This window comes from Alexandromys fortis, unplaced genomic scaffold (genome assembly GCF_014885135.2).
Source record: "Alexandromys fortis isolate MF-2015 unplaced genomic scaffold, M_Fortis_MF-2015_v1.1 scaffold_101, whole genome shotgun sequence".
NCBI classification, from domain to species: domain Eukaryota; kingdom Metazoa; phylum Chordata; class Mammalia; order Rodentia; family Cricetidae; genus Alexandromys; species Alexandromys fortis.
The window spans coordinates 5,726,646-5,747,431 of NW_026067983.1; the positions used below are offsets into that span (position 1 = coordinate 5,726,646).

Sequence of the window (20,786 nt, forward strand, 5' to 3'; positions counted from 1 at the left end):
GGATTTACTTTATATATATTTACTATACACACACACACATACATATATTACAATTACTAGTCTATGTGTTTGGGTCTCAAAGTGCCTTCACACCCATGGTTTTTTTTTTTTTTTATACTATGAATGTGCAGGAGACTTTATGATAATTCCTGTGATAAGCCCATTCCTTTCCAAAGCTTGACAGATTGTTTGCTCCTAGCTTACCAAGCCTTTTGCTGACCTTGGACTTCTTCTCTACCCCATAGGTAGTCACTACCAAGCAATTGAAAGTCTTTCAAGATTTGAGGCTCATTTTGGTTCCTTCCCTAGGAACCTTCCAAGCAACAACAAAAATAAGTTAATATGAGTACATAGGGCAGGCACTCATCCTTGGGAGATATCCCCAAGACCTGGAGTGAATATGTGTGTGTGTGTGTGTGTGTGTGTGTGTGTATGCACTATATAGTATGTTGTTTCATATAACACACTCTGTGACTGTTAAATGATTATTTGAAGAAAAATCTAATTTCAATCATGGTTTATCAAAAATACTCAGCTTACTAAGGTGAACATGTCCGCATATGTTAGGAGATGGTACCTTTAATGCAGCTAACCATATGTGTTCTCCTCATCATTGACATTTGAGGTGTATACGGGTTATTCCACACCAGCTCCTAAAGGAATGATGTCAGGAACTAATGGAGTGACTTTAATTGAAGAGCACTTCTATTGCAAAGTGTATGAGGGTGAGATGTGTTAAATTTGCTTTTGCTTTTCTCTAAAAAGCTGCAAACCTCCTTCCCTATAGTAATTAAAGACAAACAGCAACCATTAACTTACCGTGGGGTTCTAATGGCCATAATATTGCTTTCTTGCATGGATGACTTACTGATCTAAAGCAAAGCAATTCAACACTGAAATTATCTTGAAAATTAAAAACCATCCAAGATAATGAATAGTTTCAATTTCTCTGGCACCGATTTATGTGTACTCTCCCTTTTTAATGCATTCTTCTGTGCCTGCACAGCTTGCTCACTAACAGACTAGCCTCAGCGAGATTCCGTACCGCAGAACAGTACACCAGCCTCAGTTTCTGAACATGCTGGCTATCAGAGTGATTTTCATTCATTAATTTGCTCATTCATTCAGCAAACCTTTATTGAGAAGCTTGTGTACGTTATTGTTTTCCAGGGTGCTTCAGGAAATAAAGGAAATATAAAGTTATTTGCTCCCAAAAGAAGTATTTTTGTGCGCTTTAAATCAAATTTTATTTTAATTCTGTCTTTTATTTAGTTAATTGTTTTATAACTTATTTACCAACACTGTGTGGCTAGTTGTTTGGGTAAGTTACATTTGGGAATGGGAGCATTAAAGTATGTGGATTGAGCATCCCTTATAACAAACATTCGTCCATATTTCTAATATTTCCTAGAAATTGATTTTTTTCAAGTAGAAGGCTAGCAGGCATGACCATAAAACATTGCCAGAGTAGATCCAGAAAGGAAATGGAAGCAGAAAGTTGGAATCGTTTCCCACAACCACCAACAATGTGAGAGCGCATGCTCCTGCCCCTTCCTCTCCTGTGTTAAAAATATGAATAATCGCTGTATGTCATCTGTCATTGACGGTTCCTCTTCGGAATTGTGCAAAGTTTGTTTTTAAGAAAAATGTAGTTCTGAGCAAAAGTTTTCCAATAATACTGAGTCTATATATAGATGCCAAGAAACCATCCAGATTCCTTTCTTGCCCACTAATGCTGAGTCTCCAAATCTTTAATTTTTATATGTAGCCATGTTTTGTCTTCATGCATGCTTGTGCAGCAACATGTGTGCCTGGTGCCTCATGGAGGCCAGAGGGACGTGTCAGATCCTCTGGAACTGAAGTTAGAGGTCTGTGTCACCATATCAGTGCTGAGAACTGTACCTCTGTCCTCTGGAAGAGCAGCCAATGCTCTTAACCTCTGAGCCAGCCCTCCTGCCCCCAGTTTTGAATCTTAATTCTCATAAGTAGATTGAAACAGTTAAGCACTAGCATAAATGCAAGAAGACAAATATATGTTCCTTTTATTGAGGCGTGTTAAAGATTTTAAGTATGTATAGTGTGAATTAAGTAGCAAAACACTATATTTGGTGTTTGGGTTTTACCTGTAAGCAGGTTTTTTTTCTTATACAAAGGAAGAAACGTATTCCATGGTTATCCATAGAATATTTGACTACAGTTACTTTATTGATTTTCTTCATTTTGGGTACATATAGAAATTATCTATTTATGAATCTATACAGTAAGTCATTATTAAAGTCAAGATGACCTTAGTCAGTGGACTCTACAGCTGATGTATTGTTTGTCTGGTCTGTTTAAAAACTTAACTTTGCCCCTTTTGTTTCCCAAAGCCACACTTGTTATCCATGGTTCCCACAGACAGTTTAGATGCTGAACCACAGCTTACTTTAGGGGAACCTGGGTTTGATTTCTAGGTCAGTCACTCTTCTCTTTCTAATAGCTGTTCTTTCCTTCCTAATTCTGCATCTAGGTTTAAAGTTCCCTTCCTGCTCTTATCTCATTGGTCTCACTGTTTGTTTTCAGAACCATTGGACACAAAAACCGTTTGGTCAAAGTTCCCCGTGGTCACATGTGGGTTGAAGGCGATCACCATGGACACAGTTTTGATAGCAATTCTTTTGGACCGGTGAGTCAGCTTGTACCTTGTTTCTGAGAAAGTTGCCTTTCAAAGGTGGAGAGCCAAGTGTAACCTAATAGTTCACTCTGTTCTGTCAGCCAAGACTGATCAGAGACTTCGTAATGAAACTCTTCATGTTGGGAAAATACCTTTAGGCTATCAAAGTGTGTATGTGTGTGTGTTTCACGAGAGTCTGACTTTCCAGTTGGAAGATCTCCATTTCCTCACAGATAGGTCTTCTGTCTGTTTTCAATTGATGTTTAACCAGTAAAATATGTAAGAAGACATACAGGCAACAATTTTCCTTCATTCAACGCAAAAGTAGTAGAAATCATAGTATTAGTGTAGAAGAGGTGGGTTTCCTTGCTTCCTTTTTTGGTCCCATCTTTGTCTCACAATGAAATTGATGTCAAACAGATTATCAGAACAATGAATCCAAATTTAATATGTTTTAGATGTTGCAAACGTCCTTATAGAGAAGCAAAGACCTTTAAACATTGTGAAACTCACCTACCTTTGTATTAGGTTAAACAAAGACACGTAATTTTAGACAAGTAACTAAATAATGTGGAGAGGCTAAAAGAAGATAAAAATTATTTGAACAAGTAAAGTTTTCTCAGCTATGGCTCTCTATTGAAGAATGTTTCTTGTCTCCAACTAGAGGGAGGACAGCTTTTGCTTGGGAGTTTTAATCCTCTGTGTTCAAGGATAAGGGAGGAGATTAGTGTGCCCACCTCATGTCTGTTGTTTTTCAGATACCCTTAACTCAAAGTAATCCTGTGTCAGAGTGGCATGCTTGGGGGTGGCACATTCTGGGAGTGTTCATAAGTGACATTTTGTTAGCATTTAACTTATAGCAGAAACACAGACACGCTCTATTCTCTGCTTATCCATAGAATGTGACTACACTGATATTTTATGGATTTTTCTTTTACTTTGAGTGCATATAGAAATTTTCTATTTATGAGTCTTCCCCGTAACTCATGAAAGTGGAGAATTTCTTAGTGAGTGGAAACTGCAGCTGATTTTCTTGTTTGTTTAAAAGCCTTAGTTTTCCAAAGTTACATTTGTTATAAATGGACAGGACAAAGGAATTATTTAGCATCCTCACACATGCTTGTGTAAAACATATAGCTCATATTTTGTCAAAAATTAATAGGTTGCGGCCTCTAATAAAAGAGCTTCATATATATGTGTGTGTATATATATACATATATACATATGTGTATATATGTGTGTATACACATGTATATATATATATATGTATGTTTTGAAGAGCCCATGTTATTGCCACAAAATATGCTGTCACTTGGGCTTAACTTTGGTGAAAAGCGTAAGAACTAGATTTGAATAAACATGTGGGATTGTGGGAGAAATTTTAACACACCATTCCTTTTTCTCTCTAGTCATACTAATGATGATTTTTATAAACTCTCAAGGCCTATAATTGCCTTTGAGTAGTAATTATATAAAAATATTACTTAACCTAAATTCTACCAAAGATGAAAGAAAAATGAGAAAGGTTAGAAATGTCTTGTGCTTCTTATAATGCAGGAAAATTAGTGAGGAACTCTAGTAGTGACTTAAAAGAAAATAAATCACTTGAATATAGGTGTATTTTTTTGACCAATAAGAGTGCATGTACCACATTGTTGGTCAAGTCCATAATAAATGGTATTTAACTTCTGTGACTTCATTATTTTAATGATATCGAAATGAAGTATTAATTGTGTTGTTTCCTATCAGGTGTATGTTAAGCTACTGATAATAAAGTCCGAACGTTTGAGGGATTTGGTATTTTGTTCATTTTAAACTGAAGCTGGTAAAATGCTGATAATGTAATTATTATGACTGCCAATCAGTTGCTTTCTCTTTGCTTTCTTGCTGGACAAAGAAAAGGAGGGCTGGAAGGATTGCTTGTGGGCAAAGGCTTGTTATGTAGGTGCCTTTGATGCCCAGAACTCATATAAAATGCACGGCATGGTGGAAAGTACCTCTACTCCCAGCCCTGAAAAGGAGGACACAAGAGGATGAGACTCACTGGCCAGCAAGTCTGTGCTAATGCAGAGCTCCAAGTTCAGTAAGGGATTCTGGCTCAAAACTATAATCTGTACAGGGCTTGAAGACGACATTGGATGTCAACTGCTGCTCCTGCCCCAAGTCCACATACATATACACACGCACAAACCAAGGCATACATACATATTAACAAGTATGCACTCGTGACTGTGCATATACACAGACATTTTTAGAAATAGAAAAGACAATAATAAAATGGGGAGTTGGATGCTGGGAATTTCATAGTGTCTGAAATGTGTTCTGTGATTGTTCAGCTCTTGTGGCTCCATTTTCTGCCCTGCTTCGAATCACTGAACTGTGGCTATAAAGACACCCACAAAACAATAACCAATGTGGAAGTGTCCTTTTTGTAAAACGGAAGAGAAGAACTACCTGTGAGAGGTGATCTCATTGCATTTATTACAATGAGAAATTATAGCACATAAAGCTTTGGCAAACATGTATGTATCTCTGAAGGCCATTTGATTTACACTAATGTTTTAGGTGAAATCTATTTGTTAATTATAGTATAATCAATAATTTAAGTAAAAACAAAATTATTTTGAAATCTAGTAGTCCTCCTTTTTTATGAAGGAAAAATATTTATTCAAGCCTACTTTTAATTTATGAGTTAAACAAAGCTGTTAATTTCCATTCAGGAAACTAATATTATTTCTATTTTCCAAAATTAAATGTAATACCTTCTCTAGAATTAAAAAAATCAATCCCTCACATCATAGACTAAACTATTTGTGCTCACATGAGTTTTAATAGCTGTGTGTTTGCTTTTAGGATGTGCTCTTTGCTTCTGCTCCAATAGCATCTTCCACTGGGAAAACTTCTGAGTTCCCCAAACAAAGCAAAACAAAAAGCACCAAACAATCCAATACATTCCTTATAAGTTTAAGCTATGATTTTTGAGCACAGAATTTTATTTTATTTGACTATTTGGTTGGCTGTTCCGAGTATTTATGTATCTCTGAACACACAGTCCTCCTGCTTTGACTTCCACAGGTCTGGGATTCCAGGTGCACAGCACCACAACTGACCCGAGTGTAGAGATTCTGAACATGTTTTCTATTAACTGTCGATTAAGTGATTCATCTGTTAATCATTTTAATTTTTTTGATTCCAAGCATTGAATTCTAACTATTCTCTTAAACTAGAGTCTTGAGAATTACATTTTTTGTGAACTTCTCAGTGGAGAGGTTGCTTGCCTGCCAGTGTATTTAAAGATTGTGCAGGGCAGGTGAGCGAAATTATGTTTCATGTGCATTCCTGATTCAGCTCTCCCATCGAATAGGTAGTGGGCTCTCCTTGACACTGGCAGCTCACCTGATGGAGTCGGGGTTGTCTGGGATACTTCCCTCCCGTGTACAATGAACCAAACTTTGTATTTGGCTCCCACTCAGCTTCACAGTGGATGCCACTGCTTCTCACATATGTCTCGTCTTGGACAGTAATCAGCCTTGTTCTAGAATCTTCTTGGTTTGTTCCTTTGTAGACAATGGGTTAACTGACTACTGTAAGTGCGGTTAGATGGCTATCACTAGAGTCTAGTTATGCCAGTTTAAAGCTCCCCCTGTGCTCAAGTAAACATTCAGGTGTAATCCACCAGAGAAGATTCAAGACAACAAATGTCTCATCCTGATATCTTTGGGTTTTGCTGTTTTATGACTTCCTGTGTACTTCTTATTACTGTCATTTGCATCTTTGACTTGTTTTGCTGAAACTGTGTAGGCTAAAAATAGAATTGACTGATATTATGAATGAAAGGTTAATAATGGCTTATTAATATAGTATATTAACAATAAGTTGCAGCAACCAAGTAATTCACAAAAGGAAGAGAAATCGTAGATAACTTCTAGTCCAACATTTATATTCAGTTTCTTGAGGAAGATGTCACTGAAAGAAACTAGAACACTCTTGTGCAAAACAGGCCACAAAATCAAGCAAGAGTAGATAGTTTTGGTTATGAACTCTCAGTTCCCCAACTGTACAAATTTCTATCTTCACATGATTAAGAAGAAAAGACCCCCTTCTCTAAATCAATTGTAAATAAGTGATTGGTAAAATGAGCATATTCACACAAAATAAAAATTTAATACATGACCTGAGCAAATTAGCATGGAACTTTAATTAAATAACATGATTTAGCCATGGGGTAAATTTGATGCTCATGAAAGTATGCTTATACACAGTTTTGATAAAGGTATAATCACTGTAATATTGAATGAATACATAAAAACAAGGAGGTGACTATACAGCGTTTTATGTTAGACCAGTGTTTGCTTCTTCTTATGCCATTGTAATTGCCCACATTTTAATGTTGTTGCAAGAATTTTACGACCTTTATAATTATAAGCATCTATTTTGTTTCAAAGCTAGTTTAAAGATGATTGAAAGTAAATGGCATGTAAAGCCGAATCTCTCTTCATTCTATAAAAATGCTTTTCAATACTGTGACCAGATGGAAAAATATCAGATGTGCTTGGGTGTGAAAACTTTTGATTATGGTTAACAGTATCCCTACGAAATATCTTTATGCTAAACCTTTTGGGTAATTTACACAATAATAGAAAATACCTTCTTACATACGAACTCCAATTTATTGCTTCAGCATGGATTCCTAGTGTGAGAAATAACTTTCATAAGTTTCTTTTAAAATTATGATAATTGGGAAAATTCAGAGTCTACAGCTACTTGATTTTATTGAATTTTGTTAAAATGGTATCAGAGGTAGGTTTAGGATTACTTGGACTATTTTCTAGGCATTTCTCATAGGAACTCTTCTGCTCTGGCAATGAAATTAGGATCTTCCCCTTGGCCACCCCTACTGTTAGATGACATTAGTGCATTTTCTGAAGTAGCCATGTCATTCCCTGTCAGCACCCAGAAGTAACTGTTCACTGCAATTGTTAATCTTGCTCTGCTTCCCATGTGGATGTGTGCTTCACAGCCGTGAGCTTTCAAGGACTAGTTTTTAACTACTTCACGATAGCAAAATTCCATTAATTAAAATACATGCCAGCCTTTTCTTTTCATTTATTACAAATGTTCATTTCAGTGCTCATGTTTGAACCGTTCTCCTACGTATTCATTCCTTTTGGTGAAAGTAGAGCTTTGGCCCCTTTGATGGCCTCTGTTTAGCTTCTGCATTTTCTATCTTTGAAGTTTTTCTAACAATTTTGTCTTGCTGTAAGTCACGAGTCTCTGTAAGTCATGATATTTTCATTTTTGTGCTGCATGGTAATTTTTCATAAGAAAATATGTCATAATAGAAATTTCAACATCTACAGAGAAATCAAAACTGAGTAGTTTAATATCTAAAATAAATAATTTGTTTGGACTATATTGATCAAAGGATGTTATAAGAAAATTTTGGTTTTTAACATTTCAAAGCAAAGACATTTTTTCTAATATGCATAAATGCAGTTTAATTTTTTTAGGTTTGTGATCACAGTGTTACCTTGTGATCTATTTCTGTCCAAGGGCCATGAAGTAGAATGGAACAGTTTGGATGCAGAAATTATTATGATATAGTGTCTCTACCTGAGAAAGGAAACTACAAGTTATGCGGAATATGAATTCTTTTTTGTTCCAAGTCATTTGGAAAAGAGCCAATCCAAACTCTTATTTTATTGCTACATAATTGAACAAAGCACTGGCTCCCCTAGAACATTTTTGAAGGAACTGTGACTAATAGGTGATGATAATTTTAGCAGTAAGTGAACACTAAAAATACTATTGTGTAAAAATATCCTGATAGTACAAGAGAGATGATATATAAGAAAGAAAGGCAAATCACAATTGAAATTCCATAGTATTCCTTTTAAAGTCAAGGAAGTCTTTCACTTTAGAAGCTAGAAGAAAAATAAAGTTGATGTTTCCATATCATGAAAAGCCTTTCACTTATGCCATGGGACACATTTTTAGCCACTTCTATGTGTACATGTTTTGTTTTGTTTTGACCTGTGGATTCTCTTAGTAGACTAGATCAAGGGAAGCAAATTTTATACAGTAGAGAGAGGATGTAGATAACACATGGGAAGTGGATGTTCTTGCAGGTTAGCCGGTTAGACCTGTTTTAAGTTTTTCCCATGTTATGTAATTTTTATTTTTAATTTTGTGTGAGCAAGGCAGCCAGAACAATGTTGTAGGAGTAAAGATGGAAGTAAGGGAGTTTTGTTAATATGGAGACAGTATCTCAAAGAAGAATTAGGATGAAGTTTGGAAAAATGTTTAATACATTCAGAGATTTTTAAGAGCAGAGATTCAAATCATGGCTGGAAGGGTTTACATGCTGGGTTTGTCTTCTGTCACCATTACCAAGTGTGAGTTGAACGCTGATGTCAGAGGGAGTAGGGAAAGGGCAGCAGATACCACGATTGCCGAGATAGATCCCTGCCTTTGAAAAAAGATGGGATCAAAGGGCGGGCACAATCAGACAGTAACCACGTTGTGAGAAATAGTCCAAGTTGGGGGCATGACCTGCTCCTCAGAAAAGCAGTGCATTTACTTACAACAACCTCATAACAACCTGTGAAGTCTCTTACAAGATATTGATTGGATAGAATATTCTGAAATCAGTACAAATGTTAACTATTTGGTAAAATCTTGCATTCCATAAGGCACTGGGTTTTGTGAATGAATTGCCTTATGCCTCGAGTGGTTTGTAGCTGAAAGTATTTTGGTTATACAGTACTGAATGATCTTGTGGACTCACTTAGAAGAATGAATTGACATTTTATTATCACCAGGGTGTCACATTCTCCTTGTGTAACTTCTCGGAAACTGTTAGAGTGGCTTTTATTTACAATCAGCCATTTTTAAATAAAGAAAAAACTCATTAGAATGTGTTGACAGGATCCACATAAAGTGTTCTATTCACACATCTGAAGAATGTTGCTTAAGCTTTAGTTGGCTGTATTTTGTTCTTGTTTTATAAGACATGCTTGTTTGTTTAAAACTTTTTGTTTGCAATAAAAATATATTCCTAGAATAAAGTATATTCTATATTTGTAGAATAAAATATTCTGGTAGCTTCCATGTCATTTTTCCCATAACCCTCTTTCACATTTTGGAAGCTCGAAACCCAGTGTATTTTTTTAGAGGTAATTTTACTGGACTGATGTACTAAAATCATGCATTTTGTGAAAGCATAAAAATCAATTAAAGGAGATGCCATTACAGCGAAAATATCTGTATGAAAAAAAGATAGCTAAGTCTCACAAATAGCTTACCTCTGGGTAGTGTTCAAAATCAGGTAATCCCCATGTAGCAACAAGAAACAGAACGTCCCTCAGGATTTGCTTCAGTATTGGTTAGATATTTTGTCTATATAATTACAACATCAAAAAATACTTTTAATGAGAGCATAATATAGAACTGATATTCATAACACAATATAGAACTGATATAGATGTGTCCCTCCCCCAAGAAAAAGAGCAATTTAGGCTTCTGTTTCTACTGAATCAAATGTTGTCATTTATCTTAATTATTCTGCTATCAAAGAAATAATTTTCCACATGGTATCATTTTCATATAGGAGAATGTCTGCAGAATTGTTATCAGACAGTGCTGCTTTTTGATTCAGATCTTCATCAGATCTGAAGCTCAAAACATCCAGGAGAAACTGACCAGGGAAACCTGTATGGGACCCTTGGGGAGAACAGAGAAGAGCTAATCTCTTCCCAGAGGAGCTTCTGGCTTCTCATTGCCACTGCAAGTATTTTTATACCTTAGGATAGACAACTAGTAGCAACCCAGGTTAGAAATAGTTCACATATCAATGTTCTCAGGGGTACAATGTTTTTAATACCCTTGGCTGTTTATTATTGTTCTTTTTCCTTGTCCTAGTATGAGGGGACCAGCCTGCCACCAGGGTCAAGCCTGCCACCAGACAAGGAGTTTTGGAACAGACTTGAAATAAACTTGCTCAAGTCTTTTTTTCAAGTCATCATTTTTCTCAGAGTCAGTTCTGAACAAGCACAAACAGCATATGACAATTTTCTCATACAATTTATATAAAAAATACCTTTCTCAAGACTTTTTGGTTTTTCAAAACTTATTAGGTAGTTTTTTTTTCAGAAAGAGCATCCTGTGTTCACATCTTAATGGTTATATGTGCCAAGATGACTTAAAAGAGAAATATAAGGTCAGTCTGACTTTAAGTAATTTACATGATTCTCTTCTATGCAATGGAGATTTGTGTGCAGCCCACCATGAATCGCAGTAACCATACTTTTAGATATCCATACAGTGACCCATGAGAATTTGTGGCTTAATTAAAGTTTGACCAGTTTGGTGAATCAAACAGTGAAATGTGGCTTATTATCAGAGTGGTCGGAATCAACACCATGAGGTGCACTCTCTTGATGGAGCATCACAGGCCAAGTCTTCTTCAGCAAACACGAGTGAGTCTTGACTATGTGTCCTGTATAATTCTGCTCTAAAGCACGCTTCTGTCACTACAGTACTTGACACAGGTCTCCTATTGTTAAAAGCTTCCCCTTTTAAGTCAAGGAAGGCCTATATGCTCGCCTCTCTCGCTTGAGTTTACGCTAAATGTCATTGCTGGTACAAACAAGATAAAAAAGAATGCAAGATGTAGGGATATAACAGAGGGTGCCAAACTGTTATTTTTCATTAATATGTGAAGCAAAAAGGAAATCTGCAAAACTCTTGACAGTTACATGAGTTTATTACTATAATAGCTATTATATATGATCAAGCTTGTCCAGAAATCATTAACAAATAGGAACATATTTTAAGGCGTCCTCATTTAAAATGGCAATCAAAAAGCAGGACCTTCTGCTGAGGGCTAAGGGCAGAGTAGTTCAAAGGAACTAACCTGAACTCATTAGTATGGTGTTTAAACCAGTTTTAAATCCATCTTTCTTGTTATCTATGCTTGTCTGAGCCAATTCACCATTAGTGAATTAGTGGTTCTGAGTCTCTGCTTTTTAACTTGTACTGCCTCTTCTGACCGTGACTTCTTCCTGCTCCCTCTCACTAGAAAGATTTCCCAACTCCTCCAACATGAAACTTTGCTTGTGGCAAAATCTGCTACCTTTATGGGATGTGTGAGGTAATCAGAGAGTGATCTCATGTATAAAGCACATTGTGAGCTTTTCCAGGTAAGGACAGAGAGAGCCCATGCTTTATCCCTCCTGGGAAACACCACTGAACAGCTGTTTTAGGGCCCAGAGAGTGACCAGTATGGAAGAAATAAATGTTCTTCTACAGTGGATTCGGCTGTCTATGGCCCTTTGATAAGATCTAGCTCATGCCTATCTATACAGGTGATGATGACAATAATTGTGAATAAATAAAGTCCTAGTGAGACACATCTCTACTCTTTTCTCCAAGGGAAGTGCTCAATTAAATACTTGTAGCAAAGACATATGACTCATAGTTCTGAGAAAAACCTTGTCAGTCCCCAATTGTGCAAAGACTGAACTTGAGAAAGATGGGTTAAAGACTGATTAGGTTTGCCCCAGAATTTGAGGGTTAGAAATTTGAGCCCATGTAGAAGGCCCTGAAAAGTCATTTACATTTTTGAACAGAACAATAATGAGTTAGAAGAGGCATCCTTAGCAAGACTGATTTGAGAAAATTATGGATGAAAGATTAGATTGAAAGTAGGCTATAGGTAGAGAGTGCAATTACTTGATGATAGTATTAGTTCAAGTGGGAGATGATTAGGCCCTAGACGAAGGTGGTAGTCACGTGAAAAAGTACATTGATGTGAGAGTCCTTAGGCACTGAAATCTGATTGACTGTGTGATAGATTCTGCTGCCTGGAATTAAACTCGCTGCCTCTGTTAGAGAAGTTCATCAGCTTCATCACTGGTCTTCCACACCTCATGGGCCGAACCTTCAAATTCAACAGAATAAGAAATCAGTATATTTTTGTTGTCCTTTTTATGGAAAAGACCGAAAGGCAAATCAACAGAGTTCGGTGTCCAGGGGGCTCTGTAGTTTGCAAAGCCCTTGAATATGCATTTGAGCAATGGTATTGGCTGCCCAAGAGTGATGCTGCCTCCAAGGGGTCAGATTTACTTCTCTCGCCTTGGGATGGGAGGTTAAGTATCATGATTGATTTAATACCTGTGTAGCTATTTTATATTAGAGTTTCTGTTCTCCTTATACTGCTGTTCAGATCAGTGGATGATGACTGGCTCATTTCAGAGTCTCCTCCCATTGACTTTCATGTCAGAAGATGGTGACCCACCCATTTTAGAATCTCCTCCCATTGATTTTCATGTCAGAAGATGGTGACCTGCCCATTTTACAGTTTGCTCCTGCTTTTTCTCTAAAATCCACAAGTTTTTTCAAAAGAGCTGCGTGCTCCCTAGAATGTAAGGAATCATGATAAGGGGACCATTATAGAAAAGTAAATATTTTAATAGTGTATACTGGCTAATCAAAAATTTGCTTCTAAATTGTCTTTCCTATTACTATCATTTTAAAATTAGTATTTAAAATTCTTGCGCTAGGCATAGTGACAGCATTACGGAGGCTGAGGCAAAAAGATCAGACTTTCTGGCTCTTCTATATAATCTACATGAGACCATGTCTTGTGGAAAAGCAAAAAAGAAAAGCAAGTAATCAAATAAATAAATAAATTCCTTACATGTATTTTATGGTTAAGATATTTTCAAAAAGAAATAAATCAGTCTTGCTTAAAGAATATTGTGAAAGATTCACACTAAGTTAGCTCTTTTAAACAAAATGACTATATTAAAACAAGTATATCCTTGCTTAAAATTAATATGTGGTTGGTGAGGAAAGGGGGACAATTTTAAGGCCTCATCTTTTTTTTTTTTTTTTTTTTTTTTTTTTTTTTTTTTTTTTTTTTTTTGTGTGTGTGTGTTTCAAGGCAGGGTTTCTCTGTAGCTTTGGAACCTGTTTCAGAACTCACTCTGTAGACCAGGCTGGCCTTGAACTCATAGAGATCCACCTGTCTCTGCTTCCTGAGTGCTGGGGAAAAAAGGTGTGCGCTACCACCACCTGGCAAAGGATAGGGTTTTTGTTTGTTTGTTTGCTTTGATTTGGTTTGATTTTGGTTTTTTGAGTTAAGGTATCTCTGTGTAGCCTTGGATGTCCTGGATCTCACTCTGTAGACCAGGCTGGCCTTGAACTACCAGAGATCCACCTGCCTTTGCCTCCAGAGTGCTGGGATTAAAGGTGTGTGCCACCACCTCCCAGCTATCAAGTTACGGCATATTGGAGTTAGTTTTGGTAACTAAATATGATTTGCATAAAACTAACATAGATTTACCAGAATTGACTTTATACTAACAACTCTATTAGGCTGACACATTCCTTTTACCTCCAGCGCCTTTATTTATAAAGTAGAGTTTTGACCAAAGCACCTTCAAGGCCACTCACATCCTCTCAAGGTGAAGTACACCTGTCTCTCTATTTGCCTAATGTTTGCTGGGACTTTCAGGCAAATGAAAAACAGTCCTCTCCAATTAGCCAGAATCATATTTAGGTTGTTCATATACATTGCATTTCACTTAACAAATGGCTAATGAGACCCTGAGTTATGTCATCTTTCATGTGATTATGAAAGTATGGAGACATGAGTTAAATAGAACTTCTAATTTTAAGAGATTTTCATTGAGAGACTTCTAAAACAAACTTGGTTGTTTCTCTTTGGACATTAAAAACAACATAAAAACAAAACACCAAACCAGGTATTTTCTCAGTTTCTCGAACAAAGAAAACTTGTTTACAAAGTAGGGAATGAGAATACAGTCAGACGAGTTAGTAATGACTAACTAAAGGCTGTTTCGTAGATAAGATTCTTCTAGATTGAATGCTCTAGCCAGCCCTGACTAGAAGCTAATAGAACACAATGAACAAGACCAGAAGAGAGGTTGTTCCTGAATGTATGTGGTACTTAAAGAGCTTTTGCCCAGATGAACTATGCTGTTTCAGTTGTTTTTCTTCACAGACCCTATGTTAATTTAAGCCCGGTGTATTTTATGAAGATCTTTGAACACGTTTCCAAAAAGAAGCTCTGATTTGATTTGTTTTTTGTCTCATAGCGCTTCTCTGTGTTTTGGTTAATAAGGTACACCTTGCTTTTAACAGAAATCATTTTCCCTCGGACGAAAGGACATTACACTGTTAATGGCCTTCCTACCGATGTTATGCATTCTTTTCTATTAGTACTTTGTATTGGTGTGGAATGTGTTATCTGCTTCTGTACCCTGTCAGAACCCCATCAAGTCCTCAATCTCCTGGGGTCCATTGCCCGCACTATTTGTTATTTTCTCTTCAGCTTCAGCTCTTGGCCACACAGAAGACTCTTTTTAAGAAGATAAACCTTTTAAAAAGGTGTATTGAACTCTGAGAGCTACTGTAGTAACACCAAAGTTCACCCCTATTAGATGCCTGTCTCTTCAGTCACAAGTCTGCTAAAGCTGCGAAGTGAGACACTCCAATATCATTTTTTGAGGCCATGGACAACTTTTCAGTGTTATATATCACAGGTTGAGTCACAGGAAGACAATGATCAGACCAATTGAGGAAGTTTGTGTAAGTCAATAGATAGCTCTAGACCAATTAACTATGATCATTGGGGCAGGATCTGTTGTTGGAGGCTGCTCGGTTGTTTCCCGGCTGCCTAGAGTCCCAAAATAATCACACAGAAACCATATTATTTAAAACACTGCTTGGCCAATAGTTTATGCATATTTCTAGCTAGCTCTTATATCCTAAACTAACCCATCTCTATTAATCTGTGCATCACCATGAGGTCGTGGCTTATCAGCAAAGTTTCAGCAAGCTCTGGCGGAGGCATCTGTCTCCTGTGGTACCTCCTTGACTCTGCCTTCTTTCTCCCAGCTTTGCCACCTAACTCTATTCTGCTAAACCACTGGCCAAAACAGTCTTATTCATTAACCAATATAAGCAACACATATACAGAAGGACTTCCCACACCAAGGATCTGATTGGTAGTTGATTAAAACTGACCTAGTTTGAATCTGTTCTCTCTGCTTGAATAAGCAATTATTATCAAAGGATTGTGTACCATGTTTACCATGGTTTGACAAGTTATCTTTCTCTAAAACAGCCAAGACTGCCCTAAGGAAAACGTTGTATAAAAGTTGTTGTAGCTCCCTTGAAACTTGCTGGTAGCTGTTGTGCACAACCACAACAATGGATTTCTATATAGGAAAAAGAATGTATAACACTATGGTATAACCAAAGTTAAAAAGTACCCATGACATGCAGGGGCAGGTGGAACACTCTGACGTTTGTAGTGGTGGTCTTCTCCAGCAAGAGCATTAGGCTTCAGTGACTAAGGAAAAGGTAAGATCGAGAATGTTGACAAGGAGGAAAGTAGAGATAAGGCAAGAGAGGAAGACAGAGGCAATTCGGAAGAACATGAATCTGGTTGTCAGCAGAGAGGTGTAGAAGTTAGCTCGATTTGGGATAAAACAATTATATTTTTATTTAGTATAAGGAGAAAACTCACAAAACAGGAATGAGAAGTTCAAGCTCAGCTGTGCTGCGAGAGAACCACACAGAGAGAGAGCACCTGGGCCCCACAAGCCTTGCCGTTTTTCTCCTGGTCCCAGAAAGCCAAACCCTAACTTGGTCCCACCTCTTAAAGATAATTGGTGGGCAAAGACTCTCCATCAGAGAAGCAGAAATTCCAACACAAGTAACAATTATTAAGTCCCCCCCCCTCCCCTCCCAACAAGCTTTAGGTTTTCTAGGAATCCGGCTAGAAGCTCATCTATAGGCAAAGGCATGCATGCACTAAACACCTTGTGATAACTTAGAGGCCCTGGCTTCACCTTTTAGATTATAATTCCATCCACAGCATCTCCCGATGTGCCATGCCTCACTTATCTTTCTCATCAGAAGAAAAAAGAAAGGGAGAAAAGGCTTCTTAGCAACAGTTTGAGATGGAACATGAGAGCCATTACAATCATATATGGCTTGTGCTATGACAATTGCAGATTTCCCTTGAGGAGCCTGGACCCACATGTCAGTTTGTCTAGCTTTCTGAGTGACTCTTCTTGGAAAACCCCATACTCATGGCCTTTAGTGAGTCCTTCTTCAGCTGAGTGCCTCTCTTTCCCCTAACCCTTATTGTAAGTTTACAATAGAATATCTTTAACAAAACCTCCACATCTGCTGTATCGTACTGACTATGCCTGAAATTCTGTTCAGCATCAAAGCTGTGACTTCAGGTTTATCCTGAGTTGAGGTACCTAGAACTCCTCGGGCTATTGAGGGTGGCAGTGTGGATCTCTGGCTCTGTCCCTTTATCACTGACAAAAGTATTAAGTCTATCAGAGGCAGAGGCCCGGGGCTGTTAGTGACACGCATTGAATGTTTGAGCAGTTTCATTTGATTTGAAATTTATCAATGGCATGGACAATATCTTAAGAAATTAGTAAGAACTTTGAACCCTGCCAAAGCATTCTGGGTATTATACTACAGAGCATGAAGGAACATAGAAATGTTTTGAGCATGGCAGGAAAGCAAGAATGACAAGTTACAAACAATAATCCAGCAGTGTTGTGCATGAACACTGCTAAAAAGAAAGAAACCAACAATGAAAAACCCTAGACCCTGCTCCACTGTCCAAGTGTGCAAGCTAATGGTAAGGAAGTGTGCTGCACAGCCCTCGCTCTGGCAATCAAGGATAGTCTTAGTTTCCAATGCAAGTACTCCAATTAAAGAGAGAAGTACAGAAGGAAAAGTGGAATCCGTTGTGGTCCATTAGGAAGAGAAGCAAATACACGGCACCAGAATGCCATGTTTGTGACAGGAGCCTTAGGGTTAAATAAAAGAAGAGCTAGGACAGGGGTCAGCTAAGCAATCCAGCCTAGGCTCTGATTGGTCACAGTCCTGGATCTGCAAGGTAGTCCAAAGATCTCCTCAGTGCTTGAGGGGCCACGCTGATGCTCAGGAGCTGATTCCTCCAGTCCAGCATATCTCCTTCCCTCCATAGACAACTGTTGTCCTTTGGCCATGTCTTAGAAACTGTTCCATTGCTGGGAAGAGACACCATGACCAAGGCAACTCTTTTTTTTTTTTAAAAAAAAGAGAAAGAAAAGGAAAGAAAGATAAAGAAAGAAAGAAAAAAGACAAAGAAAGAAAGAAAAGAAAAGTGGCATTTAATTTGGGACTTGTTTACAGTTTCAGAGAGTTAGTCTATTATTATCTTAGTCCATTGCATCATGACAGGGAGCTTGACAGACCTTGGGCAGGCATGGTGCTGGAGCAGTAGCTGAGAGCTGTACATCCTGAAATATAGGCAGTAGGCAGAGGGATGGAGGTGGGGACAGGGAAGACTGACCCTGACATGGGTTTTTGAAGCCACAGTACCCATTCTCGTGAGATCCTTCCTCTATCAAGGCACACCTACTCCAACAAGACCACGCCTCCTAATCCTTCTCTGACAGTTCATCAACTGGGGACTGAGTGAGGAACTATATGAGCCTATGGGGGCCAGTCTCATTCAAACCACTACAGATGGGGAGTTTGTCCTGGAATCCAGGGTGGCATCTGATGAAGAACAATCACTGGAGACCTTTAGGTGTCTGGAATAAGACATTAGAAAAAGTAGATAGTAAGATTTCTCAGTTATTCTTGTTTATTTCAAGGGGGACACAGAAGGGCTTAGAAGAAAAAGAGGAAGTAACTCATATATATACACATATCTACATATAAATATATATATGAATTTTAAGTATAATTGCATCAATTTCCCCTTCCATTTCCTCTCTCTGACCCCTTCCAGATACCGAGCCCCTTTTCTCTCTCAAATTAATGGCCTCTTTTCGTTTCATTGTAATATAACCCCCATCCATTCAGTCCATCAGTCCGCAGTATTGGGTCCTTGGCGCTGGATAACTAATTGAAGGGCTTTTCCCTGAGGGAGACTATTACTTCCTTGTCCTGCACTCCTCAGGCCTCCTGAGCTTCCCCTTTCCATATTAGCCACGCCTATTGGTGTTGTCCTTCTTCGGGCTATGTTTAGGCATCCTTGTTGGTGAGACTTCACGTGGGTTTATCTTCTGTGACATTTTTAGGAGATGCAATCTCACAGGAAGCTTCCTGTTCTTATGCCTCAGTTACTCTTTATCTTGTGCCTTAGCCTGGAAGGGAACTGGGATAGGTTAAGTGTCTTGGGTTTTTAGAAATACACTCCCTGAATAATTAACATGCCTAGATACAGGACCAAGCAGGTGACACACACAGTAAAGCGGGCAGATGTGAAATGAAGGCGAAAATGCCAGCTTTACCCTGTGTCTGTTGTCTGTTGCCGGTGAGTAGGGATCCCAGGCTTTTCAGCAAAAGCAATTTGTAAGCGCTACAGAAGCAGAGGAGATCCTAGTCGTTGTGTGTGTAGAGGAGCCTACCTTAAAACACAGACTTGGGGCTTTAAGAATTCCTTTTTAAAAAAATAAAATCACCAATAGTTGTTGTTTAGCTGGGAGAAGGGGGCTGTAGGGCAAGGGAATGGCCGTAGCTGATGGCGTATCATGCCAGGTCCCCAAGGGCAGGCCAGTGCAAGCGCCTGAATACTAACAAGTTCACGCACACGGAGAGTGTTCTTAGTAGCTGCCGTTGAGGACCAAGGGCAGGCCAGCGTGTGCCTGAATGCCAACACCAATAGCCAGGTAAATGTACCTGAGGGTCTGCGGTTCGTGAAAAGCTGATCTTGAGAAGTTATTTAAAGAGCCATTTAAGAATTATTGAGTGTGAAAGAGTCCCTGTTCACCCTCATGAATTACTGAGCTTTCAGAGCCCTGGAAGCTGGCCTTGGTCTTGGTATAATATATCTAAAGTCAGACCTAAGCGTAAGGTCGAGAACACGAGACCTCGCTTCTCTCCAAAGTTCATGTGGGCCTTGTTTCACGCGGGGCCATGTCTGTGGAGAAATCAACCGGAAATCTCACTGAGTGACTCACCCCAAGAACAGCCCTGGGTTCTGTGGCTTCAGGTGGGAGCAGTGCCAGCCGAGATTAATGTATTCTGTTTGAAGACCAAGTGTGCCTTCCAGATTCCGCTCTCCACTTGCAACCTCTGCACATTCAAATTCAGTGCAATTTAAATGACAAAGGGTGATTTGCACTGTTTAACAAATGCGCGGCTGGTATTAATCAGTAGACTGTTGGCAGTTTTGCTGCCAGAGGAGGACTGATAAGTTCCTCCCGGAGCTTCCTGTGAAAGCGGTGGCTTTGGAGACTTGGCTTGGGCTAGTCTTTGTTGAATAATTAATTATGCGTCTTTACAGAAATTCCCCCTTTGTCTCCGGAGGCAGTAATAAAATGGCTATAGTGTAATGACATAGTCTAAGATCTAGGTTTCGACTGATGCCATGTGAGTGCCAGACAGCATTTCCTTAGAAATGTATCTTATGTGTCTTTACCACAGATACATATCCTCTCTTGTGTGTCATACCTGAGCATATGTCCTCACTGAGATCCATCTTACAGTGAGACCCGTGACTATTTATAAACCCATGGTGCTTACATAGAATTCAGTTATGCTAACCACTTGAAAATGGGGGTGGGGTGGGGTGTGAGAACCTGAGGTCCTGTACATGCATAAACATACATCATTACTTTTAGGTAGACAGGGTGGAATTTCGAAGACATTGTGTTCTAAAAGTTAGATGTTCTCAGTTTTGTTGACGTTATTTGTAAGTTGTGTACTTAACCTGTGTCCTGATTTTCTTTTTTAGGTTGATATATGTGAAGAGATATCAACCTAAAATATATGTATTTACATGATTACCAGTGGTAGGAATCTACAGAATTAGGTTCTTTATTTGGTAAATTTGTTCTTTGACAATTTCATGCATATACACCATGTATTCCAATTACTCTCATCCCCACCCCTATTGTTTCTCTCCCTGCTCTGTCTACTCTTCATATTCCCCTTCTCACATTCATGTCCTTTCTTTTGTGCGGCTTTGGGCTTGGAACTATCCATTGGGTAGTACACAGCAGGGTACCCAGGTACACAGCTGAAGACAATGACTCCCCTTCTTTCAAAGCCCATCATTAGACCCAAACTCAAGAGT

At 38.4% G+C, this 20,786-nt stretch overlaps 1 protein-coding gene across 7 annotated transcripts in view; it reads left to right on the forward strand.

Annotated features, from left to right (window-relative positions):
• Positions 1–20,786, forward strand: part of Immp2l (inner mitochondrial membrane peptidase subunit 2) — a 786,207-nt gene that overhangs the window by 601,891 nt on the left and 163,530 nt on the right. For 6 of the 7 annotated variants that reach the window (XM_050158677.1, XM_050158681.1, XM_050158682.1 and 3 more), the window contains exon 6: positions 2,563–2,665. The exons of the other annotated variant lie outside the window; for it this stretch is intronic. In XM_050158677.1, the coding sequence (XP_050014634.1) occupies positions 2,563–2,665 (103 nt within the window). The remainder of the gene's footprint in view (positions 1–2,562; positions 2,666–20,786) is intronic. 7 annotated transcript variants of the gene reach the window in all.